Source organism: Ranitomeya variabilis, chromosome 1, assembly GCF_051348905.1.
Source record: "Ranitomeya variabilis isolate aRanVar5 chromosome 1, aRanVar5.hap1, whole genome shotgun sequence".
NCBI lineage: Eukaryota > Metazoa > Chordata > Amphibia > Anura > Dendrobatidae > Ranitomeya > Ranitomeya variabilis.
The window spans coordinates 679,220,695-679,244,481 of record NC_135232.1 but is presented as its reverse complement, the minus strand read 5'-3'; the positions used below and the strand labels follow the sequence as shown (position 1 = coordinate 679,244,481).

The 23,787-nt window shown below is 41.4% G+C and overlaps 1 protein-coding gene across 1 annotated transcript; it reads left to right on the top strand.

The window, feature by feature from the left end:
• The first annotated feature begins 11,332 nt into the window (after nt 1-11,332).
• LOC143776112 (potassium channel, subfamily K, member 16-like) lies at nt 11,333-18,807 on the top strand. Its single transcript, XM_077265134.1, has 5 exons — nt 11,333-11,641; nt 15,723-15,843; nt 16,384-16,550; nt 18,068-18,242; nt 18,402-18,807. Exons 1-5 carry the CDS (start codon nt 11,441-11,443, stop codon nt 18,656-18,658), a joined length of 921 nt encoding a protein of 306 aa, XP_077121249.1. The 5' UTR covers nt 11,333-11,440; the 3' UTR covers nt 18,659-18,807.
• Nucleotides 18,808-23,787: the final 4,980 nt, after the last annotated feature.

The following is a 23,787-nucleotide window of genomic DNA, read 5'->3' as shown; positions in this document are numbered from 1 at the left end:
GTCAGAAATTGCAGTCACAAGATTGTGCCGCGGAATCGGCGTGGCGCTGTAAAAAGGTGAAGATGACAGAGGGTGAGTATAAGAGCAGGGGTCATACATTAGAAGTACCACTCCAGCTCTGGAAAAAACCCAGCTGGGGTAGTGATTTAAAGGATCCGCTTTTAATCGCTTTTACATGTACAGAAGACTAGAAGTATTCAGAGACACAGGTAACAACAGCACACAATGGGGATGCAAATGATTGCCGAATGAAGTCAAAGCTTCCTTTTCAATACAAAAACTTGGGCTTCAATTACGTTCTGTTTGTATTCTTTACTGTATCTGTTAGAGATGGATCCTACATTCCTAGTGTGAACTTACCCTTACACTGATCCAAAATATGAACCAGAATATTCCCAAATAAAAGTATGCTGAATCTGGTAAAATTACGAACCCTATTACAGTCAATACGGTGTCTGCAGGACACTGCTGGTGTCTCTCATGTGAAGGATTTGACACAGCTGATAATTTCATATGGGTAAGTATGGGGGGGGGGGGCAGGAGAAACAGACCCGGATGTATATATGGGGGTGGTGGAGCGCCCCCATAGGGCCATGGGGTACTCGGCACCGGGTCCTTCAGTTCTCAGTGGGGATGTCACGGTGGCCCGACCCGGTCCGTGGCCCTTTGAGGGACGGCCAATAAAAGGGAAAGTTTGTATAATGTTCGTGACGCCACCTGTGGTATTTGGTCAGGGTGACCGACTCTGCTTAGGGGTCCACTGGAGTGATGTTATGGCAGCAAGATGGTATACCTTCCCACAGGTGAAGTGTATCCCCAGGGCTTCCCAGAAATGTAGATGGTGATGGTGGATGATGTAAGGCGCAGTGAATAACGAGGACACAAGGTTGCAGTCTCTTTACCTTTACTGAAGGCTTCAGCATCCACAGTCCAGGGCACCGGATCACAGGGCAGGCAGAGTCCAGCCGGTTCGAAGGCAAATCCAGAGTCCCCTTATCTAGGTGGAAATCAGTAGCCTTCCACTAGCGCCTGTGTGTTGTAGTACCTCCCTGCTGAGCTTCTCGGTAAGGTCCTCACAACTCTTGTAGATGTTCTAGACGTTATTTCTTCCTCTCTGTCCCCCAGATGATATGGATAGGACAAACCCGTATGACTGATGGCCTGAGGCTTGTTTATAGGGACCCTAGAGACGCCCCAACCCCCACAAGTTGCCACCGTGTCTTCTTAGGTATTAAGGTCGGGCAGCCAACTTGGAATTGACTGTCCTGCCGGTCTCTGGAGCAAGGCTTGGAGACGGTTGCTCCCTCGGTGTTCCGGCCACAGACTTCGCACCTCAGAAGGAGGCAGCCTATTACAGGGCAGAACTCCTTCTGGTGTTATCTCCTTGTGCTATGACTTCGTTTCTCACCCTCTACAACACAATTCTCTTCGTGTCCTTTCGTAGGATGCTGCCGCACGTGGGGCAGGCGCAGCTCCGTGTCTTTCTCTCTTGCTAGGCCTCTGATAGGATCCCACCCCTGTCAGGGACCCTCTGTCTGCAGCTCTGATGTTCCTCCTTTTCCCTCTGTCTGCCTGACAGGTGTTGCCTGGGCCAAGCCCAGTCAGCTTCTCTCTCACTTTCTATCCAGCCGACCAGTTTTATCCTTCTGTGAGGAGTGCCCTAGTAGATAGGAGCAAGGCTCCCCCTGGTGGTCTGGAGTGTGAAGTGTGGTGTATGGTTTGTGATACCTGGTAGGAAGATCTCCTTTATTGCCATCAGACGTAATATCACTCCCCCTGGTGGAAGAATGACATCACTGCAACGACCAGGACTCTGGGGCGCTGCAGTAGCAGGATGGATTTATGGGGGCAGCAAAAAAGGACTAGGATGGATATAAGGGGCGCGGTAGGATGTACGTATGGGGGGGCAGGAGAAACAGACCAGAATGTATATATGGGGGGTGGCAGGATGGATATATGGTGGGAACAGGAAAAAAGGACCAGGATGGATATAAGGGGGTGGCAGGATGGATATAAGGGGGCGGCAGGATGGATATATGGGGGCAGGAAAAAAGGACCAAGATGGATATAAGGGGGCCAGCTATATTAATATATGGTGGGGGCAGGAAAATAAGGACCAGGATGGATATATAAGGGGGTGGCAGGTTGGATATATCGGGGCAGGAAAAAAGGACCAGGATGGCTATAAGGAGGGCGGCAGGATGGATATATGGGGGGCAGGAAAAAAGCACCAGGATGGATATAAGGGGGCAGCAGGATAGATATATGGGGGCAGGAAAAAAGGACCAGGAAGGATATAAGGGGGGGGGGGGGGTGACAGGATGGATATATGGGGAGCAGGAAAAAAGGAAAAGGATGGATATAAGGGGATCAGCTATATTAACATATGGTGGGGGCAGGAAAAAAAGAACCAGGATGGATATAAGGGGGGCGGCAGGATGGATATATGGGGAGCAGGTAAAACAGACCAGGATGGATATAAGGGGGGCGGCAGGATGGATATATGGGGGCAGGAAAAAAGGACCAGGATGGATATAAGGGGGGCAGCAGGATGGATATACAGGTCCTTCTCAAAAAATTAGCATATAGTGTTAAATTTCATTATTTACCATAATGTAATGATTACAATTAAACTTTCATATATTATAGATTCATTATCCACCAACTGAAATTTGTCAGGTCTTTTATTGTTTTAATACTGATGATTTTGGCATACAACTCCTGAAAACCCAAAAAACCTGTCTCAATAAATTAGCATATTTCACCCGTCCAATCAAATAAAAGTGTTTTTTAATAACAAACAAAAAAACAACAAATAATAATGTTCAGTTATGCACTCAATACTTGGTCGGGAATCCTTTGGCAGAAATGACTGCTTCAATGCGGCGTGGCATGGAGGCAATCAGCCTGTGACACTGCTGAGATGTTATGGAGGCCCAGGATGCTTCAATAGCGGCCTTAAGCTCATCCAGAGTGTTGGGTCTTGCGTCTCTCAACTTTCTCTTCACAATATCCCACAGATTCTCTATGGGGTTCAGGTCAGGAGAGTTGGCAGGCCAATTGAGCACAGTAATACCATGGTCAGTAAACCATTTACCAGTGGTTTTGGCACTGTGAGCAGGTGCCAGGTCGTGCTGGAAAATGAAATCTTCATCTCCATAAAGCATTTCAGCCGATGGAAGCATGAAGTGCTCCAAAATCTCCTGATAGCTAGCTGCAGTGACCCTGCCCTTGATGAAACACAGTGGACCAACACCAGCAGCTGACATGGCACCCCACACCATCACTGACTGTGGGTACTTGACACTGGACTTCAGGCATTTTGGCATTTCATTTCTCCCCAGTCTTCCTCCAGACTCTGGCACCTTGATTTCCGAATGACATGCAAAATTTGCTTTCATCAGAAAAAAGTACTTGGGACCACTTAGCAACAGTCCAGTGCTGCTTCTCTGTAGCCCAGGTCAGGCGCTTCTGCCGCTGTTTATGGTTCAAAAGTGGCTTTACCTGGGGAATGCGGCACCTGTAGCCCATTTCCTGCACACACCTGTGCACGGTGGCTCTGGATGTTTCCACACCAGACTCAGTCCACAATCTTCCTCAGGGTCCGGTCACCTCTTCTTGTTGTACAGCGTTTTCTGCCACATTGTTTCCTTCCAACAGACTTACCATTGAGGTGCCTTGATACAGCACTCTGGGTACAGCCTATTTGTTGAGAAATTTCTTTCTGGGTCTTACCCTCTTGCTTGAGGGTGTCAATGATGGCCTTCTTGACATCTGTCAGGTCGCTAGTCTTACCCATGATGGGGGTTTTGAGTAATGAACCAGGCAGGGAGTTTTTAAAAGCCTCAGGTATCTTTTGCATGTGTTTAGAGTTAATTAGTTGATTCAGAAGATTAGGGTAATAGGTCGTTTAGAGAACCTTTTCTTGATATGCTAATTTATTGAGACAGGTTTTTTGGGTTTTCAGGAGTTGTATGCCAAAATCATCAGTATTAAAACAATAAAAGACCTGACAAATTTCAGTTGGTGGATAATGAATCTATAATATATGAAAGTTTAATTGTAATCATTACATTATGGTAAATAATGAAATTTAACACTATATGCTAATTTTTTGAGAAGGACCTGTATGAGGGGGCAGGAAAAAATGACCAGGATGGATATAAGGGGGGTGGCAGGATGAATATATGGGGGGGCAGGAAAAAAGGGCCAGGATGGATATAAGGGGGGTGCCAGGATGGATATATGTGGGGCAGGAAAAAAGGGCCAGGATGGATATAAGGGGGGTGGCAGGATGGATATATGGGGGGCAGGATAAAAGGACCAGGATGGATATAAGGTGGAGTCAGGATGGATATATATATTGGGGACCCAGGATGGATATATATAGGGGGGCCAGGATGCATATACACTACTGTTTAGGGTCACTTAGAAATTTCCTTATTTCCGAAAGAAAAACACAGTTTTTTCCAATGAAGCTAACATTAAATGATTCAGAAATATACTCTATACATTGTTAGTGTGGTAAATGACTATTTTAGCTGCAAACGTCTGGTTTGTAATGCAATATCTTCATAGGTGTATAGAGGCCCATTTCCAACAACCATCACTCCAGTGTTCTTATGGTACTTTGTGTTTGCTAACTGTGTAAGAAGGCTAATGGATGGTTAGAATACCCTTGAAAACCATTGTGCAAGTATGTTAGCAGAGCTGAAAACAGTTTGGCTGATTAGAGAACCTATAAACCTGACGTTCCTTTGAGCTAGTTGAGAATCTAGAGCATTACATTTGTTGGCTCTACTAAACTCTCAAAATGGCCAGAAAAAAAGAACTTTCTTGTGAAACTCAACAGTCTATTCTTGTTCTTAGAAATGAAGGCTATTCCATGTGAAAATTTGCCAAGAAACTGAAGATTTCCTACAACGATGTGTACTACTCCCTTTAGAGGAGAGCACAAACAGGCTCTAACTAGAGTAGAAAGAGAAGTGGGAGGCCCCGCTGCACAACTGAGCAACAACACAAGTACATTAGAGTCTGTAGTTTGAGAAATTGACGCCTCACAGGTCCTCAACTGTCAGCTTTATTAAATAGTACACGCAAAATGCCAGTGTCAATGTCTACAGTGAAGAGGCGACTCCAGGATGCTGGCCTTCAGGGCAGAGTGGCAAAGAAAAAGCCATATCTGAGACTGGTTAATAAAAGGAAAAGATTAATATGGGCTAATGAACACAGACATTGGACAGAGGAAAATTGGAAAAAAGTGTTATGGACAGACGCATCCAAGATTGAGGTGTATGGATCACACAGAAGAACATTTGTGAGACGCAGAACAACTGAAAAGATGCTGGAAGAGTGCCTGACACCATCTGTCAAGCATGGTGGAGGTAATGTGATGGTCTGGGGTTGCTTTGGTGCTGGTAAAGTGGGAGATTTGTACAAGGTAAAAGGGATATTGAATAAGGAAAGCTATCACTCCATTTTGCAACGCCATACCCTGTGGACAGAGCTTGATTGGAGCCAATTTCATCCTACAACAGGACAATGACCCAAAGCACACCTCCAAATTATACAAGAACTATTTAGGGAAGAAGCAGGCAGCTGGTATTCTATCTGTAATGGAGTAGCCAGTACAGTCACCAGATCTAAACCCTATTGAGCTGTTCTGGGAGCAGCTTGACTGTAGGGTGCGCAAAAAGTGCCCATCAAGCCAAACCAACTTGTGGAAGGGACTTCTGGATGCATGGGATGAAATTTCTCCAGATTACCTCAGCTAATTAACTGCTAGAATGCCTAAGGTCTGCAATGCTGTAATTGCTGCAAAGGGAGCATTCTTTGACCAAAGCAAAGTTTGAAGGAGAAAATTATTATTTCAAATAAAAATCTTTTTTTGAACCTTGTCAATGTCTGGACTAGATTTTCAATTCATTTGGCAACTCATTTGATTAATAAAAGTATGAGTTTTCATGGAAAACACAAAATTGTCTGGGTGACCCTAAACATTTGAACGGTAGTGTATATATGGGGGAGCCAGGATGCATATGTATATATGAGGCAGCCAGGATGGTTATATATGGGGGAGCCAGGATAGTTATATATGGGGGGCCAGGATGGCTATATGAGGGAGCCAGGATGCATATATGAGTGGGATCAGGATGGATATATGGGGGGAGCCAGGATGGATTAATCGGTGGGGGAGGCCCGGACAATGGACCAGGATGGATATATGGGGGTCCAGGAGAGATATATGGGGGGGCAGAACAAGGGACATATGGGGCCAGTATGGATAGCTGGGGGGCAGGATGGATATCTGGGGGCCAAGCTGCACAAGGGACATAGGGGGCCAGGCTGGGGCATATTATAAAATAAAGGGGACCAGGCTGGGCAAGATTATTAAATAAAGGGGGCCAGGATGAGGGACTTAATTACTGTTTGGGGGCCAGAATGAGGAACATTCTATATTAGTTTATGGTGACAAGTGGGGAGCATAATTTCTTTAGGGTCCAATTAGGGACATTATTACTACTGTAATATAATTTACTTTTTAGGAAACTGTTTTTCAAGAAGGGAACAAAATAGGGGTCCTGTTACTGTGCAGGGCGGCACTACGTCGCTTTTTTTCTTCATCTGATGTAGTGTAGAAGTCAGGGTATAAGTGGGGAAAGTGCTCTGGAAGCGATCTGCAATTGATGACTGTGTGTTATTTTTTGCAGAGATGAGTCCTGGCTGGAAGAAGTGATGGTGGTCTGTGCTGGCTGAAGAAGAAAAGCGAAGAAGGACTTCAAATAGAGATGTCACCGGTGAGTCAGTGTATTACAAGTACACGCACACTATACACTATATACTGTGTACAGAGTTCCTGTGCATAATGTCACTGGTGATCACTGTATTACCTGTACACTGACACTATATACAGAGCTCCTATATGTAATGTCACTGGTGATCACTGTATTACCTGTACACTATATACAAAGCTCCTGTGTATAATGTCACTGTTAAGCACTGTATTACCTGTACACTATATACTGAGCTCCTGTGTTTAATGTTACTGGTGGTCACTGTATTACCTGTATATTGACACTATATACAGAGCTACTGTGTATAAAGTCACTGGTGATCATTGTATTACCTATACACAGACACTATATACAGAGCTACTGTGTATAAAGTCACTGGTGATCACTGAATTACCTGTACACTGACACTATATACAGAGTTCCTGTGTATAATGTCACTGGTGGTCACTGTATTACCTGTACACTGACACTATATGCTATATACAGAGCTCCTGTGAATAATGTCACTTGTGATCACTGTATTACCTGTACACTGACACTATATACTATATACAGAGCTCTTGTGTATAATGTCACTGGTGATCACTGTATTACCTGTACTCTGACACTATATACAGAGCTCCTGTGTAAAATGTCACTGGTGATCACTGTTTTACCTGTTCACTGACACTATATACTATATACAGAGCTCCTGTGTATAATCTCACCTGTGATGACTGTATTACCTGTACACTGACACTATATACAGAACACCTGTGTATAATGTCACTGGTGGTCACTGTATTACCTATACACCGACATTATATACAGAGCTTCTGTGTATAAAGTCACTGGTGGTCACTGTATTATCTATATACGGACACTATATACAGAGCTACTGTGTATAAAGTCAATGGTTATCACTGTATTACCTGTACGCTGACACTATATGCAGAGCTCCTGTGTATAATGTCACTTGTCATTACTGTATTACCTGTACACTGACACTATATAGAGAACACCTGTGTATAATGTCATTGGTGATCCCTGTTTTACATGTACACTGACAGTATATACAGAGCTCTTGTGTATAATGTCACTGGCGGTAATAACAGTGTTGTTAGTATTGTGGTTTGTATTCATGGTCAGTATTGTAGTATTCAGTCAATATGTGATGGTAATATGTGGTCTTGTCACAGTGTGGTGGCATTTATCCCCTATATGTGGTATTATTCAGTCACTATGTGGTGGTAATTTGTGGTCTGGTCACGATATTGCAGTATTTATCCCCTGTATGTGGTATTATTCAGTCACTATGGTGGAATATGTAGTTTAATTATGGTGTGGCGGTATTTCTCCTTGTATGTGGTATTATTTGGTGCCTATATGCTGGTAATATGTGGTTTTATTCGGTCACTACGTGGTCTGGTCATCTTGTGGTGGTATTTCTTCTCTGTATGGGGTATTATTGGTCTTGGTATAGTGGATTGTGTTGTATATGGCAGTTATCTGTTCTCTCTGATATTAATTAGGAGAAGATTCTTTATTTCTATTAGAGATTAAACACTTGGATCACAGCATCAGAGATGCACTTAGGGTACTGTCACACAATGCAATTTTGATCGCTACGACGGCACGATCCGTGACGTCGCAGCGTCGTATGATTATCGCTCCAGCGTCGTAGACTGCGGTCACACTTTGCAATCACGGCGCTGGAGCGATGCCGAAGTCCCCGGGTAACCAGGGTAAACATCGGGTTACTAAGCGCAGGGTCGCGCTTAGTAACCCGATGTTTACCCTGGTTACCAGCGTAAACGTAAAAAAAACAAACAGTACATACTCACATTCCGGTGTCTGTCCCCCGGCGTTCTGCTTCTCTCCACTGTGTAAGCACCATAGCCGGAAAGCAGAGCGGTGACGTCACCGCGTCACCGCTGTGCTCGCTTTCCGGCCGGCAGGCGCTCACAGTGCAGAGAAGCTGAGACGCCGGAGGACTGACACCGGAATGTGAGTATGTACTGTTTGTTTTTTTTACGTTTACGCTGGTAACCAGGGTAAACATCGGGTTACTAAGCGCGGCCTCTCCACAGGATTAGTGATAACGTATTGATTGGTGGTGTGGGGGGGTCTGACTGCTGAGAAACAGTTGGCAGAATGTGGAACATTTATCCTCATTACACTGGAGCGGTATGTCCGACTTGACCACTGATCCATTCATTCACTCTATGGCTGCGAGCGCTGCTCTTGTTTTTTCTGGAAGCCCCAAAGAAAATGAATGGAGCTGCAGTCAGACATCTGAACTGCTGTTGCATTTTAAAATGGGGATAAGTGTGCTGTAATAGATAAAACTTCCCCATTCTTCAGATCGGTGCAGTTTCTTATGGTCGGACCTAAGCGATCACCTATCCTGTGGAGCTCATGGATTGGTGATAACTTGTTTTAACCATAGAACCTTTAATGTAAAATACCGTAATTGTACATCCCAGTTATGGGGGCACACAGTAGATGTGCAGGAGCCCCCTGTGTTTTACAGTCGATGCTCCACTATAATGGGGATAACGACTGACAGATATTTGCATATAGCTGTAGGGTGGGCCTCTAGAGTCCATTTCCCTGGTGGGCCCTTGACATCCCAGTCCAACCCTGGTAGCATATGTAGTCAAGCACCGTTGATACAGAATAGTAAAAATGAATGAAAGCCCCTTGTCTCAGCAGAGCCAAAAAGACATGCAAATACACTGATGCAAAGAGCTGAAAGAGGGACAGTACACTGGAATAGTAGAATAGAGTTGAAAAATGGGCACTTTAGTGTAGAAGAGCCAAGTGTGCAGGCAGCACCTTGGAATATCAGATAAGGTTTGGCAAACATTAACCTTGCTGTAGCAAATCTGAATGTGTGGAGAGCACATTGAAGCATTTGGGCAGCGTATCTAGTCAGGCACCTTGATGCAGCAGAGCCTTCTAGACAGAAAGATACTTTCACGCAGCAGAGCCGAGTGTGGGATAGCACATTGGAACAGCTGAGCAGAGTTGTCAGATAGGCACTTTAGTGTAGCAGAGCCCAGTTTGCAGACAGCAGGATCAGATTGGCAAACAGGCACCTTGATGTAGCAAATCCAAGCATGCAGACAGCATGTCACGTAGTGACTAGGGATGGTGGGTGCCTACCTCCTGATCCCTTGAACTAGGGGGCACCCTAGTCTATCCCTGTCCTCCGAATTACCCCAGAAGGTGAAGACGCTGGAGTCACATACCTTGTTATGCTCTTACCTTAAACCTTATCTGTCCCCTCCCAGGGAGGTGTGAAGCTGAAGTACATAGGATTACACTAAACAGATAGACAAGGGTAGACAGACAGGGATAAAAGAAAACTACTATCATACAAATACACTCCTAAAGCAACAGAGTGGAACACAGGGAGGTGTAGGTAGGAGAAACCAAATATGAGATGATGAGGATGAGCAGGCTAACCAACAAGCAGAAAAATCCTGAACAACTCTCCAACTGAATACTCCAAACACAGAATATCTTCTCCAACACCTAACTAGGAAGTAGAACTATCACGGGCAATTCCCAAGTGCCAGTGGTGAGTGGAAAACACAGAACAGTTGAGGCAATTCAGGCTCCATGAGATCAACTGAACTGATCAACTCTTTCCATTGCATAGCAAGGAAAAAAAAACGGCACTGTTTAATAGGATGGTGAAGCAGTTCTAATCAGTGCAGAATTTCGTGTGACCAGATTTTGCAATCTTCTGTCCCCTCTCTGTTACAGTATCCCCGTGACACAGCACTTTTAAACAGCAGAATTAGATTGGAAAAAAGGTCATCTTGATGTAGCAGAGCTGAGAATGCAAGCAGAACCTTGCAACATCACAGTTGGGTTTGTCAGGAGGCATCCTTAGAGCAGATTGCAGCAGAGCTGGGTTAGTCATGGAGTTAGGCTGCACAAGGTAGCAACTTTGGCTATTACTTGAATACTTTTAAGGCCAGTTGAAGTGAAGACACTTGAAAGGCTTAGGGTTATGATGTCAGAGGTGTGCACCATGTTACTATAGTAAGACGAAGTGCACGGGAACAAAGAGTCCCGGCCACCAGGGAAGGAAGATGTGTGGACCAGCATTGGAGCCACCACAGGGGAGTAATAGTAGGAAATTTTCTGGTACTAGATGTGACTATTTTATTTACACAAGACTGGACGGTTCCTATCATAGCTAATGTTCAATATAGCGAATGTTGCCTTTTGTAGGGCATTATGGAAGTACACAAACACTATACTAATAAATGTCATCATGTCCATTTCTAGGAACAATGGTACTGATTCATACGATTACAGATAAGTCCATTGTTTCCTTTATCAGACGCTGTTTATACATATTATGTAATGATCGTCTGTCCTGTATATATTTGCTTACAAGAAATGCAAACTGTGACAGAATTCAAAGTACAAAGGTTGAGGGACGAGCCGTACGTAACTCCACCCTGACTGATGGCAAGTCATTGTGCTTGTCCCTTGGACATCCCTTGTGATTTGCAGATTCCTTCATATATATACTCGAACTCCCAAGACTGACGTACAGAAATAAGAACTGCATTTCCTGTTTTTCACAGTGAGATGTGAAGCGAAGACAGAAGTGAACGGATGAGAAGAAAACTAAGAAACGGCACATGACCATGCTTTCCGAGCATATTAAAAGTGTCCTGTTAGCTGGCGGATTTTTCCTCTACCTGTTGGCTGGTGCTATGGTGTTTCAGATATTGGAACAAGATGCGGAGACAGACGTAAAGATAAAAACAGAGCAACACAGGTTGGACTTCTTGAAGAACCATACTTGTCTTACACAGGAGGCTCTGGAACGTCTCATTAATGTAAGCACATTTTACGGTAGACATTATTTCGATGCCATGCTCAGAAGTGTTCTGCCTCATTTAGGATGTGTCTTCCACTAAGATAACAATCTTGTATCTATTGGCTTATATACACGGGGATGTTCTCCCACCAAAAACTAATTTTTAACCTGAACTAACTAGGTATCTTATTGTCAGCCATAATAGGGGAACTGTTCAAGCTTAGCTTCTAATTCTGAAGCATGACCTGCCCTGACCTCTATTACGCCTTGTTGGAGTAGTGACTTGGTATACTACTTTCGCTGGATGCACCACTAGTACTTTTGATCTGAGAGGTCCTTTTCTTTGTTTGGAGATACAGTATTTTTTTCCCAGACAGGATGGGGGGATTTATCAAGTCACTTTTGCTTGTGGCTGTGTTGCATCAGATCTATCAAAATTTGTGAAATTTGATTTATTTTTACATACAACACTTCTATATTGAGATGTTTTTATATTTTTTCACCCCACCTCCTTCCAGCCTAGCGGGAAGTGTAACATTTTAGAAAAGTCAGAAATGATAAATTTGGCTGACCTATTTGCAGAGCTACCTTTTCTCACTTTTTTATCCATATTTTAAAAGTGGCGAGAGTGGAGTGAAATATGTGAAAACATTTTGTGCAAATTGAGCATGAGACAAAACTGGTGAAAATGATAAATTACTCACATTGTATAAAAGCCCTAATTGTCCAACATACAGAAAGCAATCATGAGTCTCCGCAGTTCGATGTTGCAATCGCATGAGCAGCGTCAACTGTAGAAGTAACACATTACCATAAAATGCAGGTTACCTTTAGTATCTTCATTATTTACACTTTTGGAGACTTTTTACAGCTGATTGCTAAATGTCCTGTAACTATATTCTTCTAACTTTAATTATGGAGGATAATCGGGGTAATTGCAACCTATGGCTTTAGCAGATATTGACAAAGAAGTCTACATAAGACTGATGCTGATGGATGCTGATCAATTTGCTAATAAAGAGAGAATTACCAATAGTGGGAACTTAGTAAATGAAGAACAAGGGATTGTAGAATGTTTTTAAATATGATATATCTACAAAATAGTAGGAGGTAGATAAAGTTTCACCTAAGTTTGGGTTCAGATATATCAGTATATGTGTCCGGCTGAGGCATAAAATAACAAAAATAATTTGGGCACTGGTTGGGGTTGGATAGAAAAGTTAATGTTTTTTTTTTCTTTTTTTTTAAATTCAACCTCCTGGAACAGTTTTTATTCCTACAACTAATGTGTCAGATTACAGAACTGATCTAATAGAATATAATTGGATGTCTCTTCCAGCTTTGTACCTCTAGAGGCTGAAAAAGCTTTAGCTAGGGCAGCATGTTTAGGGTTGTTGTCCTGCTGGAAGGTGAACGTATGCCCCAGTCTCATGTCTTCTGGAGCTTCTAACAGGTTTTCCTCCAGGATTGCCTATTTTTAGGTCCATCCATCTTCCCATCCTCTCTGACCTGCTTCCTTGCCCCTGCTGAAGTAGTCTCCCCACAGCATGATGCTGCCATCATCATGTTTAATTGTGAAGATGGTGTTTTCAGGGTGATCTACAGTGTTAATTTTCTGCCACTCATAATGTTTTGCATTTAGCCCAAAAAGTTCTACTTTGGCTCATCTGACAAGAGCACTTTCTTTCACATGCCATATAGGGGACACAGCTAGCATGTTGAAGAAAGTGTTCTGGTCAGACTTTTTGGGCTAAATGAAAATTGCTATGTGTGGCGGAAAACTAACACTGCACATCACCCTGGAAACACCATCCCCACCATCATACATGGTGGTTGCAGCATTATGCTGTGGGGAGACTTTTCTTCAGCAGGTGCAGGGTAGCTGGTCAGAGTTCATGGGAAGAAGGATGGAGCTAAATACAGGGAAATCCTGTGGGAAAACCTGGTAGAGGCTGCAAAAAACATGAGACTGGGACGTAAGTTCACTATCCAGCAGGACAATGACCCTAAACATCCTGCCAGAGCTACAATGAATGGTTCAGATCAAAACATATTCATGTGTGTGAATGGCGCAGTCACAGTCCAGACCTTAAATCCCATTGAGAATCTGTTCCAAGATTTGAAAATTGCTGTTCACAAACACCTCCATCCAATCTCAAAACACCTCCATCCAATCTCAAAACACCTCCATCCAATCTCATTGAGCTAGAGTTAGTTTGCAATGAAGAATGAGCAAAAATGCCACCTCTAGATGTGCAATGCTGGTAGAAACATACCCCAAAAGACTTGCAGCATTAATTGTGAAGAGTGGTTCTACAAAGTCAGACTACAGTAGGCTGAATATAAATGCATGTCATAATTTTAACATTTATACTTTAAAAATATTTAGAAAAACATGAGTAATTTTCTTTACACCACAAATACTTGCTACTTTGTGTTGGTAGATCACATAAGATCCCAATAAAATCTATTTAAGCTTGTTGGTGTAACGTGAACAAATATGGAAAAGTTCACGAGTTATGAATACTTTATCAAGGCACTAATTAAATATGTACAGGTGCTTCTCACAAAATTAGAATATCATTAAAAAGTTAATTTATTTCAGTTCTTCAATACAAAAAGTGACACTCGTATATTATATAGAGTCATTACAAACAAAGTGATCTATTTCAAGTGTTTATTTCTGTTAATGTTGATGATTATGGCTTACAACCAATGAAAACCCAAAAGTTATTATCTCAGTAAATTAGAATACTTTATAACACCAGGTTGAAAAATGATTTTAAAATCCGAAATGTTGGCCTATTGAAATGTATGTTCAATAAATGCACTCAATACTTGGTCGGGGTTCCAAACGCAACATGGCGTTCACCAATTGTTCCAGCAAGTTTTGCATTCAAAAAGTCAAATGGCGCTCCTTCCCTTCCGTGCTCTGCCGTGCGCCCAAACAGTGGTTTTCTCCCTCAGATGGGATATTGGCACGCTCAGGAGAATTTGCACAACAAATTTTGGGGTCCATTTTTTCCTGTTACAATTATTTTTTTTTATTTTGACAAGGGTATCTGAAGTAATATTTTTACAAAAACAAGTTAAATGTTCATTTTTTTTCTTTCCACATTCCAAAAATTCTTGTGAAGCGCCTGAAGGGTTAATAAACTTCTTGAATGTGGTTTTGAGCACCATGAGGGGTGCACTTTTTAGAATGGTGTCACTTTTGTATATAGTCCCCTCAAAGTGACTTCAAATGTGAGGTGGTCCCTAAAAAAAATGGTTTTGAAAATTTTGTTGTAAAAATCGTTGGTCAATTTTCAACCTTTATAACTTCCTATAAAAAAAAAAAAATTGGTTCCAAAATCGCGCTGATGTAAAGTATACATGTGGGAAATGTTACTTATTAACTATTTTGTGTGACATATCTCTGTGATTTAAGGGCATAAAAATTCAAAGTTGGAAAATTACGAAATCAAGTGTTGACATTGACTGAGGAGGGTGATGATGTTGATCCCGTAGAGGGACATTGAACTTGCAGCTCTCCTGCCCTCCCTCATCACTCTCCACCTGCCTTATGTGTCTATCAAGTCAATCTTGTTTCATTGACCTGATTTCAAGCGCCGTTAGTACATGGGGCAGTGCATGGGCAGTAAGGGTCTCATTATATCACTAGTCGATCTGCACACTAATAGTGCTTGTGAAAGATCTCAATCAGGTTAGATAGGTCACTGAACCAAGAGTGATCTGTTACTCAGATACTGGAGGTGGGTGGCGGATGGGGAAAATGGAGGGAGGACAGGAGAGCTGCAAGTGCATTGTCCCCCCTCCTCAGTAAGCACTTGCAGCTCATTTGCAAAAGGTTTTAAAGCTGTATTGCTGAGAAACGCCAAAACAGATTTCGAAAATCAAGGTATGGATTTAATCAGCCCCAATGTGCATGTACAAAAATGTAATTATTTAGAGGTATAAAATCATCTTGACATGTCCCCTTCAAGTTCCTAGCATGGCCATTCCTTTAGGAGCATTATTTTGGCTTTGCTTTCCTTACTATGAAAGGAACAAATAGTTGGTTCTATTTTTGCTAAGATGGAGGTTTGTTTTAAGAGCAGGTTATCACAGATGCAGTTAAGCACGGAGTGGACCCTTTACTAAATAACACTTCAGAGAAGCAAACAAACTGGGATTTCAGCAGCTCCTTCTTTTTTGCTGGTACTGTTGTAACAACCATTGGTAAGTTCAGTTCCTATTACACAGTATTTATTTGCTATTGCCATTTTAATGTTTAATTTATTACCATATCTACTCGAGTATAAGCCAACCCGAGAATAAGCCGAGGCACCTAATTTTGCCAGGAAAAACTGGGTAAGCTTATTGACTCGAGTATAAGCCAGGTATGCATTGTTACTCATCCCTGTCCTGGTATGCGTGGCTCCCCATCCCTATCCTTGTATGCATGGCTCCCTCGTTGCTGTCCTGGTATGCATGGCTTCCCCCCCGTCGCTGTCCTGGTATGCATGGCTCCCACCGTCACATGGCTACTATTACAAAAAACAAACAAACAAAAAAAACATCTTACTCCCCTGCCTGCATGCCCTGCATCTCGTTGGTTCCGGCTTCCAGCAGCTTTTCCTGTGCCGAGCGTTCACGTGGCCCCGCTCATTAAGGTAATGGGTCAGAGATACTACAATGTGAAACTGGGTCTAAGGTTATATAAGTGTAAATGCAATATTCATAATTTTCCCCCCCAAAATCCTTTTTTAATAATTTCAGGATATGGAACAATTGCCCCCAAAACGGCAGGTGGACAAATCTTCTGTGTGATTTATGCTTTATTTGGAATCCCTCTGAATGTCATAATTCTTGGTCGTGTTGGCAATGCTCTGTCCCACTGGTGTATTAGACTTGGAAAATGTCTCCTTAGAAAAGGAGTGAAAAAGGTAAAACTAACAACCTCTTTAACTTTCAGGTTAGTTAATTTTCCAGAAAGGAGATCCAGGGATGGCGCTGTCTTTCCCATCAAGTGATTGTCACGGGGTTACCGCGACAGTGTGGAGTCAGGAGACAGCCACGTCTGATTGCTCCTACTTTGGCGCTGAGAAGAATCGCTTCTCCTTCATTTTAATTGTATTTATTTCTTCTGACTGAACATGGGTTAATTGGCCATGTTGGAAATCCCTGTGTTCACAGCTGAGCTCATTTAGCCACTCCCTTCCCCTTTATAATCTGGGCTGTGTTACAAATCCTTGTCAGAGCTAGAATTTGCTGCATGGCTAACGGGGGAGGAGTACATATGAGAAGGAAAGGAGGAGTTATCTGTGACTGTTGTTTGATTTGTATGCATAGTAATTCCTTATCCTTATTTGTTTTGGTATATTCCCCTACCTTCATGCCTCAGTGCATTCTTCTGTTATATGTGAGTGAATATTTTGTATGCCTGGAGTTTTCTGTTAACCATTGTTTGTGTCGCCTTGTTGTGTCGGGTTGGTGTACTACGGTGCACAGTAAATGTGGGGGAAGAGAACAGACAGAAGGCTAACTCAGGAGATAAGGCAAGGGCAGAGGCCCCGGCATCTTCACCATCTGAAGTATCTCGGTGAGCAGGGTGAGCTAGGGCATCCCTTAGTGTTAGGGACAGGGAAGGAGCCCCTGGTCCCGGGTCACCTGACAACTGTGCCATGACAGTGATATCAAGGTGCAGGAACTTCAGATTGCTTAGAAGATTTCTTCACACTGATTTAAAACACTTAAAACTGTATACACAATGCGTTACAGCTGTAAAGCCTTCTTCAGGTGTATCATATCCTCTTAACATAATGCAGTCATCATATTATATTGCACTTTGTACTTACAATTGCTCATTTTGCCCTTCTACCCAATTAATTCATCTCTATAGGTTTATGACATCACATAATTATAAAATGACTAGCTGAATCCTTCTAAGCACTATGTAGAAACAGGAAGTTTCATGTCCCTTCATTTATTATTCCCCTCTTTAATTTCTGACCCAGCAGCTTCCTCTTCGTTCTGTCAGGGACTTTTGCAGTGATAAGTCATGCAGGGAAAATAGACCACCTGTTTCTACATAGAACTTAGAAGGATTCAGCTAGTCAGTTTTTAATAGGTGGATGTCATGGACCTAATGGAAAAGAGAAGAATTAGCTGGGTAGAATGGCAAAATTAGCAATTGTAAGTACACAGTGCTATATAATTTGCTGATTGCAATATGTTAAGAGAATAAAAATTTTGATTGGAGGAGGAGTCCTTTGACAACCTCTTTAAAAACTTTTGTTTTGCTAAGTGTAGGGTCTCACTTAGCGGTCAGCTATTGTACATCGCAGTGACTATCAAATAATTATTGAGCAATGTGTGTAAATTAATTACTTATTGATGATGTTCCTTTTTTGTCACAATCATTAACAGTAGGTAATACATACATTTTTTTTTTTTTTTTTAGAAGAAAGCAAAAATCCTAACAATAATATTTTTCCTGATGTCTGGAGTGCTTGTGTTTTTGGGAATACCACCATTGGTTTTTACAGCAACTGAAAAATGGACGTACAGAGAAGGAGTGTACTATGCTTTCATTTCACTGAGCACCATTGGCTTTGGTGATTACGTAGTAGGATCCGGTATGTGTTATAAGGGTCTTTATTGTTTCCTTTTTCTTTATACATGATATTTATTATCTTACATGTCGATACATTTTGAGAAAACAGATTCTTAGCTAACATTAGAAGGGCGCTGAATTAAAGACACAATGACTTACCAAGTAAATATTTTTATTTTAGGACCCAAGGGCACTCACCCATTTGAAGGATACAGAGCTTTGGTGTACTTTTGGATTATTTTTGGCCTTGCATGGCTTTCACTACTGTTAAACCTTTTGACTTCACTTCTGAAAGATACAGAAAAGAAAATAGAAAAAGATCTTCAGAAAAGAAAACAGAAAAAAGAACAACATAAGCAAGAAATGGCTATGAAGCCACTGACCTCTGACCAGGAAGGAACAAGCACAAAGAAATCTCCTTCTAATAATAACTTATGAAAGACTCTTTGGCTGCAGTAGGGAAACAGACAAATCTCACTTAGTTTTTTATACCAAATAATCCTTTAAAATATTTTAGCTTCTGACAAGTTTTTCAGTGGAATATAAGACAGGACTGATTGGGCAACATCAAAAACCTCACTATCACCTTGGGCGCTCCATGTGACCATTGGGATATCGTAGTGCTCAACTTCAAAAAGAGAATAAATGTAGATATTGTCGATGACATAGGAGTAAAGTTACCCTCATCATCCAATAAAATGATGATAAAGAATGATAAACTGATCAGAGCCTAAAACCCATCATTTCCTCCTTTGTATCTATGTCACATTTGTTACTATTGAGGAATCTTGACAACCAGAATGCAAAAAGAATAAGCACTCCAGAAGACTCCCCAAAATATCTGTAGACTAAGTTTACATTTCTCTGTTCTATCCCGTTAGCAAATAGCAGCTGAACGTTATTATGCTTTTATAATTTATTTAAATGAAAGTATATCGTCAATATTTTTCATATTTTTTATGGATTTTTTTTATACTTGCTCTCTAATTTGCATGTACTTGTGGTCATAGTATTAGTATTTTTAAATGTTATCATTACTATATGTTAAAGCGATCCTGTCAGTAACCCTATACCTGTGCAAGCAGAGGTAGGGCAGGATAAGGCAGTATAAAACACAATGAAGGATACCTATTACAGCGCCATCCGCTGGTAATTGATATGCAATTTAGGTCTGCAAGTGCACTGTTGGGTGTATCAGTGCACTTGAAGTCTATGGATCTTATTCACTTCTCCCCACCGACACCACTTCTTGATAAACAATGAAGTCAACAGATCTGATGCATAACATCTCCTCTGCTCTCCACTGTCAATCAAGAATCGGGGTAGTGTCGGGAAGGAGAAGGAAAGAGGAGCCATAGTCTGCAAGTGCACTGATATGCCCACCTAACTTGCATATCGATAAAAGGTGAATTTTGGTGCAATGACAAAGTGGATAGTGCCATATTAGGTATCTTTTATAATGTTTTACACTGCCCTAGTCTGCACCATTTCTGTTTGCGCTTGGGTAGTGTTACCGACAGGTTCTCAGTAATAATAAAGCCTTGTTTTCAGTATACGTGTAGTATAAGCGATTCTCTGGACTGTCATTGTTTTAAAGGATATAAAAAGCTTTAGAGACATTAGTTTAGGTTTAAAAGCTTTTATGCAGTAGGGTTTAATTATAAATTCTGAATTAATTGTTTCTACAGCCGCCGTGAATCACAGTACATAACAGACTGCAGAATTGAATTATCTGTCAAGTCTAATGGCAAGATTGGTAACTCGTATCTCTCTTCTCCTTAATAATCTTCTAAACTAACTTATGATCAGCTGAAATGATGATTCTGGAGCATAGAGGTTGCAAACCCTGCCATCAGACAAGCTCAGATGATTGTTACCTCATTCTGTAGTCTGCACCTGCTGTATGGACTCTGATACATATAGACTGTGGAATTGTTAAGCTAACCTGTTTGCAAAATGTTTTATAGCCAAATATGCTTGTAGTTCTTCAGTGTCCATATTTTTTTAAAGGGGTTTTCTATTACAGAAAGGGATGGCATACTGTTTGAGAATTCATTCTGAGAAGGTAGAGGCTGGATTATTGACATGCATACCTGCATAATCAGAAAGTGATAGCCTATACTTACAATATGTCATCACTTTCTGATCTGGGAAAACTCATTTAATAATGAAGAAATCTTTTCTTTACATGTAGTCCAACATGTTAGTGTGTCTTATCAATTATTACTTTTTTAAATAAAAAAAAAGAATATTTTCACTTCATTCAGAACGTCATATTTTATTGTAACTGACGGTAGTGTCATTTTTATTATTCCAGTACATCCAAAATGAAAAATGAAAGAATGTTCCTAATTAAATATCTCAGTCATTTTATTTTCTTGATGATCCCTACTTCTTGTTAATGTACATTTGGTACGCTAACAAGAAATAGATGACATTTGTGTCTCAGAATGACTCAGTGATCAAACTACACAAGGATTGTTTCCTGCCATGGACATACAGTGGTCCACAGGAACCGTGAACACAAAGTGAAAAAAGTGGTTGATAAAGTTGACCTACCAGTTAATTTATTAAGAAATTTATAATAATTAAATAATTTGCTATGAACAAAGAGCTCACTTTTGCTCTGACGTTAGTAAGTGAAAGAGAACCAGCATGGTTATCAATGAGTATCTCCATAAAGAAGACTGGTCATCTGGTCAAAAGTGATCATTTTTTGCTCTTATTTTATTCTTGCTGCTCCCCTGATGATTCATATGTGTTGTTGGTGTTTTATCCGCCATACACCAACAGAGATAAGGACCTTTTATGTGATGCTAATTTGATTGATCTTTTCTAAGGGGGCATGACTCACAGGGTAATAATTCAGAACATCCTAAAGACACGCCCCTCAGGAGCCTGTAAGTTATTCCCCCTTAGTAAAGACCAAAAAAAATCACTAAATAAAAAAGGCCAATATCTCTAGAACCATATGATAGATTTAAAAAAAAACAATCAAACAAAAAAACAAACAAACAACTTAGATTACTCAGGGAGCTGCGGGAATAAAATAATAGTAAAAACGGCCACTTATCACCTGGCGACGGGTCCTTTTTATAGTAGAATTAGCACGTTGTGGAATAGGTATGTAAAAGCTACACTGATAAAACACCTGTTATATAAAAAGATTTTTCTAAAACTTGCAAATTACCCCATATCTACAAGGGATGCTGGGACCCTTAGAAATCTTGTGTACAGGGACTCTGGAGCCCCATCTTGAACGGTGCAGAGATGCACATGTTCGACCTCAGCTCCATTTATTGTCTATGGGACTGGCAGAGAAAGCAGAGAACAGAGCTCTAATATGTCTGCCAATCTGGGAACAAATAGAGAACTCGAGAATGCCCGCCACCACTCCATTCAAGATGGGACCTGGACTGCCTGTAGACGAGATTGCTAAGTGTCCCAGTAATCACCAAGTTATCCCTTTCAACTGTGGATTTGGTGAAAACCCCTTTAACTAAACTGGACTTTCCTGAAAAAACATCCATTTAAGAAGTCAACACCAAACACTTATCCATTATTGATTTTGTGACAATGGTTTGCAGATATCAGCCATTGCAATGGAAAATCTCCATCTCGATCCACATGTAAATGCAGACGCATGAGGATATGACTTTTTCACAGACTTCCACATCGTTTGTATATAGCCTCAGACTTTGCATCTGAGCAGTCTGGCTCCATGGTTTTTTTTTTTTTTTTTTACAGTGGCCAGATGTTTTGTGTTTTTGATTTAAGCTAATTTCGTAGCTTTTTTCCCCATGGACTTAAATAGAGAAACAATATTTGATTTTGTGAGGTTATGCGAAAAATGCTATGGGGTCACTGTGTACAAGTGGCTCGGGAAAGAATTTAAAAAATTAGAATATAAGAAGTCAGTGGGTTCTCATCCATTGTCCTATTGGTGCTTTTTCACTTTGTAATAGAAATATATATACAGTGCATCTTTAGACTTTTTTTTAAATCTTTTAATACTGGAGAAAATATATGAGATAGTAGTAGCAAGGATAATAGAAAAAATTGGAGTCGGGCTCAACAGGACTGGATTTTCCTTTTCTTTTTCAAATGAAAATATACTGCATACAAATAAAAATTTACATGGACGACATGACCCAGTCGATGCGTTTCAACTGCAGTAAGCAGTCTTACTCATGTCTCATGCTCTATATAGAAACTGAGTCTCTTTTCCCTGCATGAGTCATCACCCTCTGCAACTCCTGAAACAGCTGCTCCCTCCTTCCCCCTGCCAGGGACTTTTGCAGTGATGACTCATGCAGGGAAAATTAGACCTCCTGTTTCTACATAGAACTTAGAAGGATTCAGCTCGTCAGTTAATAATCACGTGATGTCATAGACCTAATAGAAAAGAGATGAATTAGTTGGGTAGAAAGGCAAAATGAGCAATTGTAAGTGCACAGTGCTATATAATATGATGACTGCTGTTCTGCCTTCCTCCACGTAGGATACTGTGTGGATTCCAACATACGGCTAAAACTTCATCCACATCTGTTGTGAATTTGCTTTTTGGCTCCCTCTAGTAGTTACTAGTGATTTGACTCTGGGTATGTCAGTCATCCCTTGTATGCTCACCTGGGCCGTTAGTTCAGGGGTGTTGCTATATAAGCTCCCTGGACCTTCAGTTCAATGCCTGGCAACGTTGTAATCAGAGCTAATCTGTTGTGCTCTTGTCTACTGATCCTGGTTCCTGCTAGATTAAGCTAAGTCTGCTTTCTTGCTTTTTGCTATTTGTTTTTGTTTGCATTTTTGTCCAGCTTGTACTTAATCTGTATCCTGTCCTTGCTGGAAGCTCTAGGGAGCTGGTGTTCTCCCCCCGGGCCGTTAGACGGTTCGGGGGTTCTTGAATTTCCAGCGTGGATGTTTGATAGGGTTTTCGTTGACCATATAAGTTATCTTACTACATTCTGCTATTAGTAAGCGGGCCTCTCTTTGCTAAACCTAGTTCATTTCTATGTTTGTCATTTCCTCTTACCTCACCGTTATTATTTGTGGGGGGCTTGTATCCTACTTTTGGGGTCCTTTCTCTGGAGGCAAGAGAGGTCTTTGTTTTCCTCTTCTAGGGGTAGTTAGTTCTCCGGCTGGCGCGAGACATCTAGCGACCAACGTAGGCATGTTCCCCGGCTACTTCTAGTGTTGGCGTTAGGAGTAGATATATGGTCAACCCAGTTACCACTGCCCTATGAGCTGGATTTTTGTACTTCGCAGACTTACCTATTTCTCTGAGACCCTCGCCATTGGGGTCATAACAGTTTGCCAGGCCAGTATTAAATGTTAAATGCATTGCAGAAGCGGGATTATAAGAAAGAAAATTCTGAGTTTTTTTTTTTTTTCCTCTCTCTCATTTTTTTTTTTCTTTTCCCCTTTACCTCTGAGTGGCTCAAGCTTGCTGTAGACATGAATGTCCAGACCTTGATTACAAGTGTGGACCAGCTTGCTGCTCGTGTGCAGGGCATACAAGATTATGTTACCAGAAATCCTATGTCAGAACCTAAGATACCGATTCCTGAATT

Excerpts from the sequence above, each read along its gene's own strand:
- LOC143776112 (XM_077265134.1), top strand. The coding sequence starts at position 11,441 with ATGACCATGCTTTCCGAGCATATTAAAAGTGTCCTGTTAGCTGGCGGA. Across the intron at positions 11,642-15,722 it reads CTCTGGAACGTCTCATTAAT|GTTATCACAGATGCAGTTAA; the intron begins GTAAGCACATTT and ends TTTTAAGAGCAG. Across the intron at positions 18,243-18,401 it reads TGATTACGTAGTAGGATCCG|GACCCAAGGGCACTCACCCA; the intron begins GTATGTGTTATA and ends TTTTTATTTTAG.